The 19,579-nt window shown below is 38.6% G+C and overlaps 1 protein-coding gene across 1 annotated transcript; it reads right to left on the bottom strand.

Moving 5' to 3' along the window:
* Positions 1-3,446: 3,446 nt before the first annotated feature.
* LOC120289312 ((-)-germacrene D synthase-like) lies at positions 3,447-6,474 on the bottom strand. The gene is made up of 7 exons (XM_039304046.1): positions 6,299-6,474; positions 5,834-6,122; positions 5,156-5,531; positions 4,839-5,057; positions 4,380-4,518; positions 4,046-4,294; positions 3,447-3,941 (listed from the first exon to the last, which is right to left on the bottom strand). Exons 1-7 carry the CDS (start codon positions 6,434-6,436, stop codon positions 3,642-3,644), a joined length of 1,710 nt encoding a protein of 569 aa, XP_039159980.1. The 5' UTR covers positions 6,437-6,474; the 3' UTR covers positions 3,447-3,641.
* Positions 6,475-19,579: the final 13,105 nt, after the last annotated feature.

The following is a 19,579-nucleotide window of genomic DNA, read 5'->3' as shown; positions in this document are numbered from 1 at the left end:
CATCACTTGATCAGTTCAGTAAAAAGAAACAGAAAGGTTTCGCCAAGCTACCCTTTCCTCAATACAGGATTCTGCTCTTCAAATCGAGGAACATAGACGATGCAATCCCCAAGCTCTGGTTCATTCTTTGTGCTTGATTGGCCTTTGTCATCCAACCCCTATCTTGCTATTAACTGCAGAAGGAAAATGCAGAGGACATGCCTCTATTTTCTCTTTTATAATCGTCATCCTTAATTATTTGTCTCCAGTTATCAAAAACAAAAGGATTGGCGCCAATGTACTTCAACGCGCTCCAACTCCACTTCGCATGTTATTTTCCTGCCAAATTTCTGTGAGTAGACACAGCCGAGAATATCAGTCCCGAGTATCGCCTGAACTCTGCATGCTTTCTACACAGCCAAGATCCAGGTTTGAGCAAGTTGAAGTCATTGAACTCCGATAGTTTGATGAACTCATGGGTGAAAACAAACGTCTTGCTGGTTTTGCAGGTAGCCGTGCGTGTGCTCGAGGGAGCATGATTATGTTCGGCAGCTGTTTTTGCGAAAGGCCTAACAGAATGAGTGCCTAAACCGTTTGATCCGAAAGACGCATTCCGGCAGTTCCGATACTTTTCAATGACACGGCCATGGCCTATTTATATGGTCATCTCATATCCCACAACAGTTCTACTGATCTATAAGATAAAAACTATAAATGTTTTCAACTGTTCGTTCAAGTCTTTTCTTTTTTTCTTTTGGGTGGAGAAAGTGGGTCAATTGATTTCTGGTTTATTCAATTGTGTTGGTCAACTGACTTCACACGACACTGGCATCTTCTCTCGTGCTTCAATGGTGTCTGCACTCACAGAAGTGGGTGAAAAGGCTTAAAAAAGAGAAGTTCAGTATGGAGTTAAATAGCCTTTTTCTATGGAAAAATTTTCCAAAAAATCATAAACAGATTGTATGTTGACCAGTTTAGTTACGGTAAGCTTTTGAAGAGTCATCAATTTAGTTATAAACCTTTTATTGAATTGTGTGGTAGTCTAGTCAACATCAACTCTACTACATTGTGCGCCTAGTGTTGATGAGTACAATAATTTTTAGGAATATGTTCTCCGAAAAATTTAAAACTTATCACAAAAGTGCAATTGAGTTTTAAAACTTACAAAAAAAAATGTAATGAAGTCCTAAAATTTAAGAATTTGGTTCAAGTGAGTCTTTTCGTTAACTCTATCCAACTTGGCTAATAGAAAATGCTAACATGGCTTTTTAAATATTTTCTTTCTCCTACGAGGCTAAATCATGAAGTATAAGGCTAAAACTACATTATTGTAGTCTAAATTTGATTTTTAATACTATTTTCATTTAAATTAAATTTAGAAATGAACTAAATTAAAAGAAGAAGAAGATTTTAGGTGGGTAGGGCTGCAAGCTCTTGATGTTGCTATTGCCCCCGCGCCCACTTGTAGCCCTACCCGTTGCCACCCCACCATTGCGAGGAGGGGCCAGTGAGGGTGGGTGATGGCCAGACCCTCGCCCAACCCTAGCCAAGGGCTGTTGGTGGCAAACGACTCTTGCCAATGGTGACTCTTGCCCAGGTCTGGGTAAGGGCCTATACGTCCTCCATTGCCATCAATGATAGTGATAGTGGGGTTGTAGCGATGATGAGGGCTTCCAACCCTTGTTGCTTGAAATCTCCTCCTCCTCCTCCTCCTTTTTCTTTTTCTTTTTAAAATAATTTAGTTTATTTTTAAATTTAATTTAAATAAAATTAGAATAGAAAATTAGGTCTAGATTAAAATGACGTTGTTTTCGTCTTATACTTCATGATTTAGTTGTGTCATTACCACGTGGGAGAGAAAAATATTTAAAAAAAAAAAATCACATTGGCATTTTTCGTTAACCAAATTAAGTAGAGTTAACAAAAGGACTCAATTTAACAAATTTGACTAATTTTAGGACTTGATAATACTTTTTGCAAGTTTATATTTCAATTACACATTCGTGACAAATTTTAGAATTTTAATAAACATATATAAAATTTTCAAATATTTTATTAACTTTTTCCTTTCCTTTCATTTTCTTTCTTTTTACTTTTTTTCTTTACAAGGTGGGACCACTAGCCACTGAGGAATGGCCATGAAGACCTCACGACCCCTAAGCCCTCGTGGGCCTATGGTTGCCGAGGGCTTTGGCAAAGGATGTTATGCTCTCACTATGACCCGCGAGGCCCTCATCAAATCTAACAAAGCAAGGGAGACTTGGCCTTCGCTTGCCCTTGCTATGGCTGGTGAGGACTTGGGCAGGGGCCATGAAGCCCTCACCCAAGAGTGGCAGCCCTCACACAAAGATTGGCAAAGAACAAAAAAAGAAAGAAAATAAAAAGTAAAAGAATAAAAATATAAAAAAAATTAATAAAAACTGGTGACGCCATATAGGACAATTATCAACCTTGTGAATAAAAAAGAATAGAAATAAAAATACAAAAATAAAAAAATGTGAATTTTTTTAAATAAAAAAATTATTTACGTTAGTGCCGACCATAACACATAGGATAGTTAGTTGGCCCCGTGAATAAAACAAAAAAGGAAAAAGAGAAGAAGGAAAAAATAATAAAATAATTTATACGAAAAATAGAAAATTGAAAAATTGCTCACATCAATATTGACTACATAACATAGGACAGTTGGCTAGCCTTGTGAATAAAACAAGAAGAAAAAAAAGGAATGAAAAAAAAGAAAAGAAAAATAAATTAATGATTATATTATAGAAAACTTTGTAAAAATAAGAAATTTTGAAAAATTGTCCATGTCAGTATTGGGCTAGGATAGCCAGCCCTATAAATAAAAAAGAAAAAAATTTATGAAATATTTGGAAAACTTAAAAAAAAAAATTATCTTTTGGTACCCTTTCACTTAGTATGCCTGGTTCATTTTGAGTGTAAGCTTTGGTGCCGTTTGTTTGTACATATTGATTAAGCTTAATACAATTACCTTTCACCCAAAAAAAAAAAAAAAAATCCTCTGTTCAAGAACCCGAAATAATGGTGAATTGGACCATGTCACTCTCGTCTTTTGCTTTTTCTTTTTCCCTAGTTTTTGTCTTATTTTTTCTTCTGTATTGCCTGGTTTATCTGAAAAAAAGACGGAGAAGGGGAAAAGGATAAAGCAAGATTCACGCCGGCAGCTGCCTTTTTAGGCGCTGGAGCCAAATAATAGGTTGCCTTTTTTTTCTCTGTTGATCATATGTTACGATGCTTGGTGCTTTAGCTCTGTATTTGTAATGTGGCTTTTGGGAAATGACCTAAAAGCTTTCTCAAAGTATGTCTCGTTCTCATCTTTCCATAGCCCATACAGATAAAATCAACTTGTTTTATCACCATACCATTCTAAATTACTTTGAGATTCAAAATGAAAATACCTCCTCGAAAGCGGAATTTGTTCTTTTTTATAAGTAACATATATGCTTCATTTTATTCTTCAATGAAAAATATAGAGGTTACAGCAAACTATATGTCCATACTGATACAACCATACCATTCTCACTGAAAGCTTTATTTTACCCCAACTACATATGCATCCAACATCTTATTCCCAAGCCTATTTCATTAATACTTCACACATGCGTAGATGCATCATCTGACGAATGTCTAGTTGCTGCATATCAAAACGTTTGGACTGGATCCATGAGCACCGAGCGTATGTAATCTTTCAGCATAATATGAGGATTGGTATAATGATCTCCTCCATCCTTGTACAGCACATCCATGACTCGTGTAAGGTTGAGAATTCCCATGAGAAGCGGCTTGGCGACAGCAGTCGGGCAAAGACACTCCTCATTCAGGTCCTTCCACGCATCATCAACTTGCTTGCGAAGGTCATTCTCCGCTTCTTGTTCCGTGACATTGTATTGCTTCATGTAACATTGCACAGCTGAGTCCGCATGTTCTCTTCCTTGCTCAAACTGCGAAGATATAGACAAGAAGACATATAAACGAGATCTGATGTTTCGTAGTAGTTGGGCTTGGGTCAATATCTTCATTCAACGCGTGCAAGATAAAAGGGTACCTTATGAGTGGCCAAATCATCCATGAGCCTGCAAATAACTGTTGAAGCCTTGAGTATCTTTGGGTCGTTGAACAGCCAATCTAAATCGTCTTTTGTTACAATATCTTGCATTCCAACAAAGGACGTGATCGCTAACAAGGGGTAACCACTCGATACTAATGCGACGGACATGTACTCATCCATTGTGGGCTTGTGTTGTTGGTGCAGCCATTTTGCTTCAGCAAAGTAGGATCTCGCTTGCCTTTTCATCTGAAAATGCAAAGCATTAAATTCCTAAAGGTCGAGAATAATGACACTATTATTGTAGAATACAGTAGAGGTGGTACAATCTTACTGCCTCTTTCGCATAGTCGAGGCCATACGATCTTCCAGTGCAAGCTAGCTTTTCTCCAATTTCAACGTAGACATCGATAAGTGCTTTGTAGAACACTTGCATGTACTCTGGAAGTTCATTTATGCAATCAATGTCCCACCTGAAATTATAAGATAGGAATACGTTCATGATATTTTGAAAAGCTTACATTACTCAAGGATATTCTAATCACAATATCACCTGAGAAATATGGCAATATTATAGGAATATGTTTCATGATATTTCGAAAAGCTTACAATATACAAGGATTTGCTAATCACAATATCACCCAAGAAATATGACAAGGTTAACCTACCAACCCCATCATCTTCCATCACAAGGACTTGCCAATAATATACATTTTACCCCATCTTGTAGGTCATGCGAATTTATAGAAAACAAAATCTACTTGATAAGACTCATTTACGGTACCAGTCTGACCTTTGAACAGCTCGAGTAAAGAGCTCTAGCTCTTCATAGGTGCCATAGACATCATATATGTCATCAAGAACTGAAGTCATTGCAATCACTTTGGTCATCATTCTTCTGACAGGCGCTAATTCGGGCTCAAAATGAACTCCCAAAATCCAGAAATATCCTTCCACGAGCCTATCTCTTGCAAATGGTAACTTGCTCTTGAAGTCCAAACCCATCCACCACCTACATGTAAAAGGGAAATAGCCATAGTTACTTAAAAAACCTTCCATAGAGTATAAACAATAAATCAATTTAATCCTGTGATTACAAAATTGATCAACCTTGCAAGATCAAATAACTCCTCCTGGTGTTGCTTTTGCAAGTGGTTGAAATCCAACTTGGCAAGTGATAGTAACACTTTATTATGCAAAGGCTCCGCTTCATACATGGAGATGTATCGTCTTGCCTCGAGCCTCGGCACCCCTCGACGAATTGTTTGCTTTAAGGCATGTTGGACTTGTGCTGCGAGAGGAGGGCTCAGTTGCTCCTTGTCAATGGATTCCAGATGCTTTAAACTGAAAGAAAGCGCTTGATCGAGAACATCTTCCCCATGCACACTCAAATGGCTAGCTTCATACAAACTTAGTAATCCACGTACGTCACTTGCGTGTTTTTCAGTGAACTTTCCGCTGGTGTCCTTGAACTTGTTGAAGATATCTGCTTATAAATCATAGTGAAATCAGGATTCCTATTGAAACATCCCAATAAGACAAGAACATTCTTCACGGGCGGTCTAAACACCGTTGGTTACCGAAAGAGCAGATAGTAATAATAACAACCAACACATGAATAGTGATTAAAGCCACTTGCAGAGGATTTTTTTTTTCCACAGATGGTGTCTATAATATATGTCCCAGCTGGGAAAGGCAAAGAGGACAGATTCTAGACAATCGCAAAGGATCATAGTCTATATTGGTTGTAATTTGCGAAATGACGGAAACACAAAAGGGGCCACTCACCGCATGAAATACGGCAACCTTGTTGTCGCAATAAACGGAAGAGGAAAGCGACTGTGTAGAGGTCGTCATTATCATAATTTCCATTATTACTAACAAAATAGGTCTGGCTAAGTTTTTTCAGCACATTATCAATCTCGCTTGCGAAGTGGTACGCAATGCCTAAGCGTTGTATTTGATCAATCATATCCAGTTTCAGGGACGGCTTGTCCGCATGAGCGCATAGCATCCTCTTCACCTCGTCCTTCAGCTTCTGGATTTCTTGTTCCGCCTGCTGATCATGGCCATCATCCTACACATAAACATTCTTACGTGTTAATTTCACTCCGAAAGTGCATGAAACATTCATTGGCCCAAGGCCTATCCTTAAATTGTTTCTTCTTATTCTATTTTCTCCCTCTTTTTCTACCTTATGTAAATAACCGATTTTGTAGTAACTTGCAAGATGTGGAGCAACTTAAATCCTACCATTGAGTTGGAGGGAGAAGAATATTTGGCGAGGTAATCCTCCCACAAGCTCGGATGATAATCTACCGACCGGCGTTCAACCATCTGGCTGTTTTCTTTAGCAGGAAGAGGTCGATTTGCTGAGGTTTCTAGGGACATTTTTGTTCCCCTTTGTAGGTAGATGTCAGAAATAGAAAATGAATTACAACAGAGGCTTTGATTACTGTCTTGCGAAAGGTCAGTTGGAGAGAATTTATAGACAAGGGGACGCTCCATCATGCCACAGACTCCAAATTTTAGAAATACATCATTTTTTTAAAAATCACGGCGTTATTAAAGTAATCCCGTTGAATCAAAAATACACAAATACTTCAAATTTTCTATTAATTTTATACATTTTAAACTTTTAATTTAGGACATGTCAGCTGATCAATTATTCTACGGATTGGATTTGAAACGACTATAGATTATGTATAACTTTGTGATTCAAATGCATTCCAAAAAAAAAAAAAAATGATGGGGGTGAGATCAACATGTTATGTGCTTTATCTTGAAAAAGTAACAGGTACTCTTTTTCATTTAGGAGTAATTTACCCTTCTAAACTCAGCTTATCTTTTTAGCCAAGGTAACTCATAGCTTAATTGGGCAAAGCAATTATGCGTCTTCAAGAACATAATTTTTAGGATTGCTCCTTCAGTTACCGATATGCAATATTTAACGTGGCTAAGCTTCAATCATGAGAGTGAAATATGAGCATAACCTTTTCAAGTTTCAATCATGTTCAAATTTCTACAATACATCGATTCTCCGACGTAGGATTTTTTTAATATGACTCACGTATGTATCTCAACACTCGATGGCCTCGGGACTCTACTGCGATGTCAAGATTTTGACGCCCATAGAGGATTCGCTGAAATCGACAGTGGTGGAGCAAAGAGAGAGAGCGATCAGCCCGAAACAATGAAGACAATGGCGGACAATGGAGCAGCTCAAACACGTGGCCATGAATGAGCTTGGAGGTGGTGATGGTGACTTCGCTGGTGGCAACAGTAGAGAGAGCTGTTACGTTAGGTTCGGTCGGGAGGGAGAGAGACGTTTGCAAGTGGTTCTATGAGTGGAACTATTTACTACAAACATCTAGATGCTAAGCAGCTAAAATATAAACATTATTGGGGCAATCTAACCATTCGTTAGCTTCGAGTAAAGTTTTTTGGGTTGTCTAAATGTGTCATTGTCAAGGACATTGATGGATTTCACCCGTGCTAATGTAGATGTACGCTGCTTTCACTTTCATCGACATGGCACTAGCCATGGACAAATTCTTCATGAAAACGTACTCCCTAAAACCATGTAGCCTTTCTCTTGAGGCCCACTAGGCATGTCTAGGTCCGCCTATCCCAAAATGCCAAAATGAGCGAGCTCGGACAAGAGATTCATCCTTCAGCCTGGCTTGCCGACTCTCGTCTACACGAGTTTGATTAATTATATAAAGAAAAACCAGTATTCTTTTGGTCATGTATTTGAGGCAATTTTTTTTTTTTTTATATACTTTCTTTAGGAATTTCATGTTCTTTGTTTTTTTATAAAGAAAAATGTTGCTTCCTCTTCCTCTCGAGGCCCACTAGGCATGTCTAGGTCTGCCTACCCCAAAATGCCATAACGAGTGAGCTTGGACAAGAGATTTATCCTTCAACCTGGTTTGCCGACTCTCGTCTACACGAGTTCGATTACTTTTATAAAGAAAAACCAATATTCTTTTGGTCACGTATTTGAGGCAATTTTTTTATATACTTCCTTTAGGAATTTCATGTTCTTTATTTTTTTTTTTTTTTTTTAAACTCGCATAACAAAGCTTTTTCACTTTTACCTTGCTCTCCTCAGCTGTGTCTCCATTTAAAATTGGAAGTGCCATTTGGTAAGCGAATTCAAATCAACAAAAAAAAAATTCTAGAAAAAAAAAATATATTTGCAAGAACTGATCAGGATTGACATTACTTGAGGAGCTCACCGATGCAAAGAAAAAAAGATTATGCCTTTTTTTTTTTATCATTTTATCAATAAAAAAAAATTATTTCTAAGGACTTGCTAATCCAAACTGATGGATTTTATGGCTATTGGGCAACCCAAGCTAGGCTAACCCGGCCCGTAAATTAAAGGGCCCATAGCCCTCAATTTAAAGAAAATAACCGCCATACCAGTTATTTTGAGGGTTATTTCTTTAAAAGAGAAAATATCGTGTTTTTCTCTCTAAGCGTGGAAGAATAGAATTGTGTGATCTAAAAGGAAAAGAAGAAGAACTAAAAAGGCTCTCTTCCCTGTGAAGAAAATTGTTCCCACTCGATCTCTATCACGATGTTGCAATAGGTGCATTTAATCCGTGGAAAAACGAAGTACGTTCTTTAACATAATATACCTCCGATCAGTGATACAATGTTTTCCTGGACCCGTTTTTGTATGCAATTTTACATTAGTCGATAGTTTGAGTTTAGAAATTTGGAATTAGTTTCCTTCATTGGTATTAAAGCATGTGTTCTTGTTTCCTGATTGTTAAAACATATATATTTTTTTTAATTGTTGGTCGGATATTGCAAAATGGCACCAACAAACGCTCGGGTATGCAAAATGGCACCATCAAACTCTTGACCATGCTGTTCAAGGTTGCTTCTCGAAGTTCTATGAGATAAAAATCGTTTTTGCAAGTGTAGGGTCGTAGTTCTCGTTAAGACAAGAAAAATGAGTAGCGATACGCCTCCGAAGGATGCCAAATGCACCTCCACGCGTAGCTGCAAAGGGGTGGCTTCGTCGACGCATGAGGCCCCTCGAGCACGTGTGTGGCACGCGCACGCAATAACCATAAGCGCTTGCCGCACATGCACCAGTAGTTGCAAGCGCCCCATGTGTGCAAGCGCGTCGTGTGGTTAATGTCATGGTGACATCAGCCACGCTAGTTATAGAGTCGAGTCTCCTAACCTAACCCGAAGACTAAATCGACCCGGCGCCTAACTCAACCTGGTTGATCCACTTTGACCCGACCTATTGACCAACTGTTGACCATTGACCGACGTTGATCGTTGACAGTAAAAAAAAAAAAAATCAAAATACTGATGAATAAATGGTGAGACTTGAAGGGCTAAGAGTGAAATTAGCTAATTATTGATGGAATGATGGTGACATAGTGATCCATGTTGTCACGCCCCGAACCTCGAGCGTGCGAACATCCCTCGATGGTCAATAGAATTGCGACGCTCCCAGGACGCGTTGCCGACCCATTCATTTTATGCACATGCGGAAGCGAACTCATAAACTCCAGACACAATCAAACACATGAGATAGTAAAACATGCTAACACATTTTTCATAAAACACACTTTATATACAATCAAGCCAAACCTACGGTTTATGTACATGAGTCTATATCCAAAAAGGAACTCCTAATCCAACTCTACCCCGAACCCTATCTACTCAAGATCCAGGTCTATTACGACACCATCTGGGATATCGATATCCAAAGGATCCGCTATCTCTACTCCGGGTCCTTCAACCTCAGGCCCTGGGTTTGCCGCGATATCTTCCAAAATATTGGCATCCACAATAGGGTCAAGCACCTCCTCATACTCGGTATTGACGGCAAGTCCGTTGAAACCCTCCAAGGGGCCCTCCCGAACTTCGTTAGGCCCAATACAAAACCACACTTTGAAGCGATGAGATACCAAGGGAGGTAGGCTCTTATCAACCCAAAGGGTGGTCACCACAAGCTCATAGGTTCAGGGGGTCCCGTGGATGGGGAGATGAGTAGTCTCGGTCTCCGCCTCCTGTGGCCACCCAAAACGAACGTGCTGTACCTCCATTTAAGGACCTGAAAAATGGGTTAACCACGATGGGGTGAGATAAATCTCAGCGAGTCTACACCCTTAACCCCGATTAGGACGAGAATTCACCTAGGGGCAACCTAAACATGCACCATATATGATTTACCTCGCCTTAGCACCTTCCTACACATTAGTACACCACATATACATGTATGAACACAGCAAGCGTAAATCAATAACTAGAATACATCAATTCATTCTCAGACAATTACGGGGGTCCTGATTAGAAGGCAAAATCATTATGACGCTTCCTATTCTATGCCACACAATTTTGTCCTATAATCAGGTGCGACTATCTCAATCATTCAAGCATGTTCCAATTATTTATGACCCAACGGCCATAGCCAACTCATCAGTTGGCGGTCATCCAGCATAACCAAGCGTCGTCCCGTTTCATTAGCACGGCAACGTCTACATCTAGATGGCATTCTCGAAGGAGCATCAGCCCAGCCTCCATTGCGACTGACATCTATTGTTAAGGGCATCCGAACTTAATCAAGCATCGCCTCCCCGACTCTCATCGTGTGATGGGTTCTGATAACGATCACACGCACATGTATGCTTGGCCAAGAACATCGTGTGTTGCACTCAAATACTTCCATTTCAAATAATGGACTTGGCCAATTTTCTTCGGATTAAAAAATACCCGGTAAAATAACCATGTGTGGTCACGCAATCAAATCGATCCACAAAACATGATACTCTCCCATTTAAAAATTCCACGATTTTATATAGTAAATAAAATATTTTTGGAGTCAAAACCCGACACCCAGTATTTTTCTAATTAAATACCATAAAATTATTTTTTGCAATAATAATTAAAAATCATCACCAAGCACTCAATTGCATAATTTAGCAATCAATTTCACAAATGAACTCAACCACGACGATCAAGGTAAAATTCTCCTAACCGGCTATCCCGGTACAATTTACGCTAATTAAAATTAATTAAATAAATTCCCAAAAAAATAAATTATTTAAATAAACGAACCACAATTAAATAAATAACCATGGTTAACTAACCATGATTAACCAACTAACCCTAGTCAAGTAAACTAACAATCATAACTAAACTAACCCCTAACTAAACTAATCTAACCACCTAGTTCATCTAACTAACTAACCAACTAACTAGTTACATTAACTAAATTAATCATTAATCCTAATTAACCTTAAACTAATCCCCTAAGTGTAATTAACTCCCTAATCAGAGATTAGGATGCTAACTCCCGGATTATTGAGAAAACGGGTTCACAGCGATGGCGACACGACAACGGTGAGATCCCAAGCCTACGGCAACTCCAACAGAGGGTCGGAAGGGGCTAAAAAAGGCCAACAAGCCTCATGGCTTGCTGCTGAAAGTCGGTTCTGTGAAGGGGCTGAACAACGGCTGGCGGGGGTCGAACAGGTGCTGGTGGCTATGAGGACGAGCAGTGAGGTGCGGACGGTGGGCCTAGTCGAGATAGCGGTCGAGTAGGAGCTGGCTTTGGCAGATGGCAGCGACTCGACGACTCGACGAGCTGGACCAGCAGCGAGGGTTGGCGGACTGGCAGACGCAGGAGGCGTCGGGGACGGCGCGACTGGCGGTGACTAGTGGCTTCGGTGGGGGCTAGAGTGAACTGGAAATAGAGGTTGAAGAAGGTGAAATGAAGAGGAAGAAAGTAGAAGCTCTTCTGCAGGGGGGCTAGTCATAGCTTGAAGGAGGAGGGGGACAAGAGGCCTTGGAAGTCCACCAAGCAACCAATAGACAGCCAAGCCAAAATATCTTGCACTCAAGTGCATGGACACCAAAGTCTTCAGCCACCAAAGTCATGCCATCCTCCAATGGGTGATTTTCCCTCAAATCTTCACAAACCCCAAAAATACCCATGCAACAACCCCTACGAATTTCCCTTCAAATTCCTCACAATTTAATTCAATTTGGTGGCCAAAATTCCTCTAATCCAGCCCACAAAGTCCAAGCACCAACCAATGAAGAATTAAGCTTCAAATTCTCCCAATTAAACCCTTTTGGCAACCCAAAAATGCCTCCCAAGCTGCCCATCCGAATTTCACAAATTCTAATTTGCCGAAATTGATTTTTCCGCCAAATTCCTGGCTTGACGGAAATTTTCCAAAAGATGAGACGAGGTCCTAAAAATAAATCGTGACGCACTCGAACGTTCGATTCCCGAAATCGAATTCAATTTCATGGTTAAAATCAACGGAACGCAATTTTAGTACAATCCAACCTACTGGATAGCTTTTAGGGATTTTATTGCGATTATATCCCTTAACGGCTTCACCTAATAGGTTAATTAACTCGTGAGTGATCAGCTCAGAGAAAAAGGACCATAGGTGCGTCAATGAAAAGCCCATTTCATTTTATTGAGATGGGGTCGAAAATTCAATATGTCACAAATGTGGTCAAGTTAATGAGATGAAACAAGAAATCATTTGAAATAATTACCCTATGCTAGATTTTGAAAAGGTGCTGGCCCTAATTAACACTCTTTCATTTGAATGGCAAGCAGTATCAGATAGTCTATGGGAGGCCAACATGGTTCCAGCTTATAAAAAACTTGCAATAGAGTTTCTAAAAGAATACTATAGGATTGAGGCAATAGAAACTTCAACCCTCAGGTTGAATGTAACTTGGCGTAAAATGAATGCGCCATGTAAGAGTCAGTCATAAGGGATCTCCGAGGGTCTTTCCGTGGCTACCCAATGTGACCTTAGAATTTTTAGAGGAATTTTCTTAGAATTATGAAAAGTCTTTCCCTATTTATGAGAAAGTTGAGTATCGTTGAATTTATTTATTTATTTATTTAGGTTGGTTTTAGATATCTTACGTATAAATATTTCTTTCCATGTTGATGTTGATATCTTCCACCTGGACACATTACTTTGTGTAAACGGCATGTTTAATTAATGAAAGTTCAATGTTATTTGACGTTGTAAATTATTATTTTAATTTACAATTATTTGTGAGAAGTTCAATAAAATTTTAGGGACTTTGGAAAACTTTTTTTCATAAATGATTATATTAATGATAATTTCAAGTTAGGAATTTTGGATGATGATTGGAAACAAAATGCCCTTTCAACTATAAAACCTTATTTGATCTTTTTCATTAATATGATTAGTTTATGCAAAATAAATTCATAAATGTTAGGCATTAATAATTCGTCCAAATATGTCTAAAATGTTCAGATATGATGGCTTCAGCATCCAGGAACATAGTGGCTTGAATAAAGTAGAAAAATTGAACGGCAAGAATTATGAGATATGAAATATAAAAATTCAATATATACTAGAAGAGCAAGAAGCACTAGAAACTCTTAACCAAGTTATGGAAAAATATGAAGATGGAAATACTGCACAACATAAGAGAGATAAGGGTGCATTTGCTGCTTGGAAGAAGAACTCAATTGCTCGTATCACATTACTGAGTAACATGGACAATGACGTTATGTGAGAGTTTAGGCATTTTGAGAATGCCAAGGATATGTGGGTAGTGTTAGTGGCTAGATTGGGTCAAACATCTGTGATCAAAATGAGACAGCTCACTATTAGGTTTGACTCATACTAGAAACCTCATGGATAGACCATGAAACTAAAGTCGGGGTGGATATCAAACATGATTAATGAGCTGAGGGATGCTGACAACGTTTTGACTTACGAGTAGCAAGTGCAAGCAATGATCCGTTCCTTGTCTCAAAGTTGGGGGCACATGAAGGTGCACCTGACCCACAATTAGAACATCAAGACTTTTGAGGATGTTATGTGCCACCTTAAGCTGGAAGAAGACCGCCTCTTAGCGGTTAAGCTGAAAACTAATATCTATTATGCTAATTCTAGCTCACAGGAGGCTTCGAGCTCTAAGTACAATCGTTTGAATTCGTTCAAAAAGTGGAAAGGCAAGGGAGCAAGCTCTTTAGGTAAGAAATCGAGACTTGACCAAAGTGAGAGAGGAAAACGTCCTCATGTGAAGAAAATGTCAAGGGTGAATGTGACAATTGTGGTAAGAGAAGCCACTTTGCTTGTGATTGTGGTTAGCCAAAGAATGTAAACACCCTCTATGTTCTTAAGTGCACTATTTTGTATCAAGTTCGGTTTTTCTAACTAAATTTAATCATTTATGGACTGTAGATTCAGGTGCAATAGACCATAAAGTGAAGGATATAGATGCCTTCATGGAGTTCCAATGAGTTCCAACTGAAATGAAATTGATCTATCTAAGAAACAACTCCAAAGCTGAATTTAAAAAGATTGGCACTTATCAGTTAGTTATGCGTAGTGGACGCACTTTGTTCCTACACGATATACTAAATGCTCCAAAAATTCATCGAAATTCGATGTCTATTTAAGTATTGGTTCAACTTTGTTTTAATTTAAACTTTCATAATAGTGATGTGAACTTGTATTTAGGTACGAGTTACTATAGTTGTTGATACTTTCTAAATGATTTTATTGTGTTATATGTTGACTATAGGAATGTCAATATTTATTATTCCCTCTTCACATCTTCTGGTTCATATGATAATGATGTGAATGCATGATATGCTAGACTTGGTCATATTGGCCAACAACAAATAAATAAATTAGCCAAAGAAGGCTTATTGGACAATATTGAAAAAGTTAATTTGCTTATTTATGAGCATTGCTTAGCGGGAAAAAAGCAAGGAAACCATTTGAAAAAACAATAAAATCTTAATTTCCTTTACAATTAACCTATTCTGACATCTATGGTACAATAAATGTAAAAGCAAGGCATGGGGCTATATATTACATTGTATTTATAAATGACTGTTGTGACGGACCGATTTTTGTCTACCTGAGTAGTAATGTTTTTAAGTATAGATAATTAGGTGGCACCAATAGACACCGGTTAGATTTTAGATAATTATGTATTTAAGTATAAAAGCTGAATTTCCTTTACAATTAATCAATTTTGACATATGTGATCCAATGAAAGTAAAAGTAAGGCATGGGGCTATATATTGCATTGTATTTATAAATGACTACTGTGACGGCTCGATTTTCGTCCGCCTAAGTAGTAATGTATTTAAATATAGATTATTAGGTGGCGCCAATGGACACCGGTTAGATTTTAGATAATTATGAAATTTTAGGAATGATGGCGCTCGTTCCGTATATTAGCCAAGAAATTTTAGTTTGTTTTTTTTAGTCATAGACGCTATCCTTGATCGCAAGTATTTGTGGTATGTGAAAATTGGACACAATCGATGTCGAATTTCCAAGGGCACGATCGCCTCTCATTATGTCTCTCTTTGTATCTCTTCTCTCACCCCTCTCTTTTGCTGTCACCAAGTGGCAACCCCTCTCTTCCTCACCAATGCATGCCCATGCATGCATTTCTCTTTCCCAAGGACCAACATGGTCTCTTCCCCCAAGGCCATCATGACCTTCCCCTTCTAAGGCAAGTGACCGCCATCATCTCTCTCTCTCTCTCTCTCTCTCTCTCTCTCTCTCTCTCTCTCTCTCTCTATGTCCCCCTGTCCATAAGCTCTCTCTCATTTCCCTCTCACTTGTCTCTTTCCCCTCCCTCACACTTGACCTTTCCCTCTCCCATCCCAAAGCTCCTTTGCCGCTCGACCTCACTACCATGGCACCGTTTTGCTACTCCGTGGGGATTCACGCAGTGAGGAGAGATGTCAAGCTTCGAGGAAGGCCAAGCTACAATCGTTTTTCCCCTATCCAAACCGCGTCGCATCCATCCATTGTTGTCAAGACAAGTGAAATTCCAACTCTCTATGTTGTATCAGTTTGCTCATCATGCAGATATGCTGAGTTGTTGGTTCCATGTTGTTGATGGTTGGAATCGTGTCCCGAGAGTTGGAAGATTGTTGTTGTAGTGAATTGGTCAGGATTTTAGTTGACATGCATGATATTTTTTGGCCCGAATGGTGCTGCATGTGGGTTCTAATGCTTATGCTTGACGTATAGAAGTTTTCTATGATTTATGGTTGAAGATATATGTTGCATGTGGTCTAAAATGTTTGATTTTGGAGTATTCTTGATCTATAAACTTGTGTGGTTCAAATTTACATGCCATTTAGAGCCTTAGTTTAGATTTCCAGAAACTGGAATTACTGAACCTTGCTGGCTTGTTAATTTTGTGGAGTTTCATGTGTTTCGAATTTGAGGAAATTTCCTCCTTGAAAGTTGTACAAGACATATTGAAATATAACATATTTTAATTTTGGAATTTTCTGAGATGATATGGATGGTATCTTGATCTATTTAGTACAGTAGGAACAGTGAACCAATTGTCTTTTTTAATTTTTATAAAATTTTAATTTTAGATTTTAGTACAGAAGGAACAGTGAAACATATGCATGGAAATTTTCTGATTGAGGTCGAGAATATTTATTTGATGAGTTTAAGAAATTTATGTAATGAAAAAGGAAAAGAAAGACAATTATTCGTACCACTTACTTCTCAACAAAATGGTGTAGTAAAAAGAAGAAACATAACCTTACTAAAAATGGTCAGGTTGATGATGACACAAGCTAACTAAATAATTACTTTTTGGGGTGATACTTTGTTAACTATTGCCTACATACTTGACCGAGTGCCTTCTAAATCAGTTACTTTTACTCTATGTGAGTTATGAACAGGTAAAAAATCCGATTTAATTTTTCTTAAGCTTTTGGGATGTGCTGCCTATATTCATGAACTCTCTCACAAGTATGAAAAATCGGGTCCAAGAGGCAAAATGAGTATATTCATGAGATACTCAGAATACTTGAAATAGTATGTATTCATTAGTGAGCAAGAAAGTGTGAGTATAACTGAATTCGAATAACGGGATGTCACATTCTTAGATAATGAATTTCCTAAGAATGGTGATATAGGTGATGATTACTCTTTATTTTAAACTTTGGATCAAAATAATGAACTTAATGAAGTTCGTCTAAGTAAGAGTAATGTGAGAAGTAAGGAGTCAAATTCGACTCAATCTCAAGAGGTCTAGAATGCTAAAACTTGGCACGAAGGGACACTTAAGTGCCAAAACTTTGAAAAGGTACACTTAAGTGCCAAAATCGGAGTAAAATGGATCACTTAAATGCCACTCCGGCCAAATTGCTGACGTGGCAATTTTCCGGCGAGGTGAGTGCGAAATAGCGATGTGGCGAGAAAATGCAAAAACGACGTTGTTTTGTGTCGATGTGTAAATAATTAATATAAAATTAATTAAATTAAATTTAAACTTAAATTTATTTAAAATATTCTACAAAATAAAAAACTTAAAATTAAAAAACTTTAACAAAAAGGGGGGCCGAAGGAGGAGATTGAGGGCTGAGCCCTCGCTGCCACCGCCTCCCCGCCGCCGCCGAGAAGGGCCGGCGACGAAGGGGGAAGGGTCAGTCGGGGTGGCCGGCCCCTGGCCAACCGGCGGAAAGGGCCGCGACCCTCGCCCCAAATTTGGGCGAGGGCCTGAGCCCTCGCCTTCGCCGGGAAGGGCCGGTGACTGTGGGGGAGCATCGGCCGGGGTTCTTGGGCCACGGCCAAGGGCTGGCGACACTGGTTTGCCGGGGTTCGACTAGGGCTCGTGGGCCCTCGCCGCCCGTCGGCCCCAGTAAAGGCCCAGCGACCCCATACGATGCTCCCCCCCACTCGCCAAGGCCCTTCCGGCGACGACGGGAGGCGGCGAGGGCTCGTGGCCCTCACCGCCGATCTGCTAGGGGCCAGCCACCACGGCCAACCCTCCCCCTCCGTCGCCGGCTTTTCCCGGCGACGCGCAAAGGCTCAACCCCCGGCCGCCTCCTTCGCCCCCTTTTAATTTTATGTTTTTATTTTTTAGAATATTTTAAATAAATGTAAGTTTAAATTTAATTTAATTAATTTTTATTTTAATTATTTACACATTTTTATTTTTTAGAATATTTTAGCTAGTAGTTTAATTTTTATTTTGCAGACGATGTCGTTTGGGTGAGTTTGAGTCGAGTCAGCTCTCCGACGAGCCACGTAGGCAAGCAAAAATAATAAAATATTGCCACATAGGATTTCCGGCAAGATTCACTGAGGTGGCACTTAAGTGTCCAACTTTTCAAATAAAGTGGCACTTAAGTGTACATTTTCAAAGTTTTGGCACTTAAGTATCCCCTCGTGCTAAGTTTTGGCACTTGGGTTGTTCTTCGGCCCAATCTCAATTATAACCACTAGATAAGACAATATTATCATTATCTAATTCGAGTAAGAGTATAATGGAGAATACTGTACAAAGTATACAATCTCCTATACGGCGTACAAGTTGCAAAAGTATTCCTCAACGACGTTTTGATATTGGAGGGGAAACTTTCATAGTTGCTCCACAAAATAAAGATGAGCCAAGGAATGTAAATGAGGCTCTAAATTGTCCTAACGAGGAAAAATGGATGCATGCAATGGAAGAAAAAAACGAAATCAATAAAATCAAGCCAAGTTTAGGAATTGGTTAATCTTTCAAAAGGACGCAAGGACATTAAAAATAAGTGGGCTCTCAAAACAATGCAAAAAGCCGATGGCTCAATAGAGAGATATAAAGCTCGCCTTATGATAAATGTATATAATCAATAAGAAGAAATTGATTATGAGGAAACTTTTTCTTGTCGTGAGATTTACCTCATTTCATTTTATTCTAGCAATTATGGCAAGTATGAATCTTGAATTACATCAAATGAATGCAACTACTATTTTTCTCAATGGATAATTAGAAGAAAAGATTTACATGGAACAACTCGATGGTTTCATTTCAAAAGGCTAAGAACAAAAAGTATGTCGACTTTTAAAATCGATAGATAGCCTTAAGTAATCTTTAAGACAATGGCATTATGAAAAGGCGTATCATTTTACAATAATTAAAGAAAATCATTATGTTTATATCAAATGATCCAAAGATCAATTTGTGATCTTACCATTATATGTGAATGATATACTAATTTACCGAAAGCAATATGGAGTTAGTTAATGCTATTAAGAATTTGTTATCTTCTAATTTTGAGATGAAAGATATGAGTAAAACTACATATATTATTGGAGTTAAGATTTCAAAAGATCGTTTAAAGATATTATTGTCTCTTTTGCAAGAGACATATATAAATAAAATACTTGAACGATTCTGTATGCAATACTGTAAACTCATAAATATTCCTATTGCAAAAGGTGAAGGATTGAACCATGGACTGTGTCTTGAGACTCCACAAGAACAGGGACAAATGAAATATGTCCTTATACTAGTGATGTTGGAAGCTTAATGTATGCTATGATATGTAAAATACCTAACATATGTTTGTAGTTGAAATGGTAAGTAGATACCAATCTAATTTAGTTCAAGCACATTGGACTGTTGTTAAAAGAATCCTGAGGAATTTGAAAGGTATTGCTTATTATACACTGAGTTATCAAGTAAGAGATCTGCAGCTTGAAGGCTATTTAGATGCTGACT

Source organism: Eucalyptus grandis, chromosome 11 (genome assembly GCF_016545825.1).
Source record: "Eucalyptus grandis isolate ANBG69807.140 chromosome 11, ASM1654582v1, whole genome shotgun sequence".
Lineage (NCBI taxonomy): Eukaryota > Viridiplantae > Streptophyta > Magnoliopsida > Myrtales > Myrtaceae > Eucalyptus > Eucalyptus grandis.
The sequence above is the reverse complement of the archived record's forward strand: the minus strand, read 5'-3'. Positions and strand labels throughout refer to the sequence as shown.

Coding starts and splice junctions, on each gene's coding strand:
- LOC120289312 (XM_039304046.1), bottom strand. CDS start 6,436: ATGTCCCTAGAAACCTCAGCAAATCGACCTCTTCCTGCTAAAGAAAAC. Junction 5,058..5,155: donor GAGTTATTTGATCTTGCAAG/GTTGATCAATTT, acceptor TTTTACATGTAG/GTGGTGGATGGGTTTGGACT. Junction 4,295..4,379: donor TCGACTATGCGAAAGAGGCA/GTAAGATTGTAC, acceptor TTGCATTTTCAG/ATGAAAAGGCAAGCGAGATC.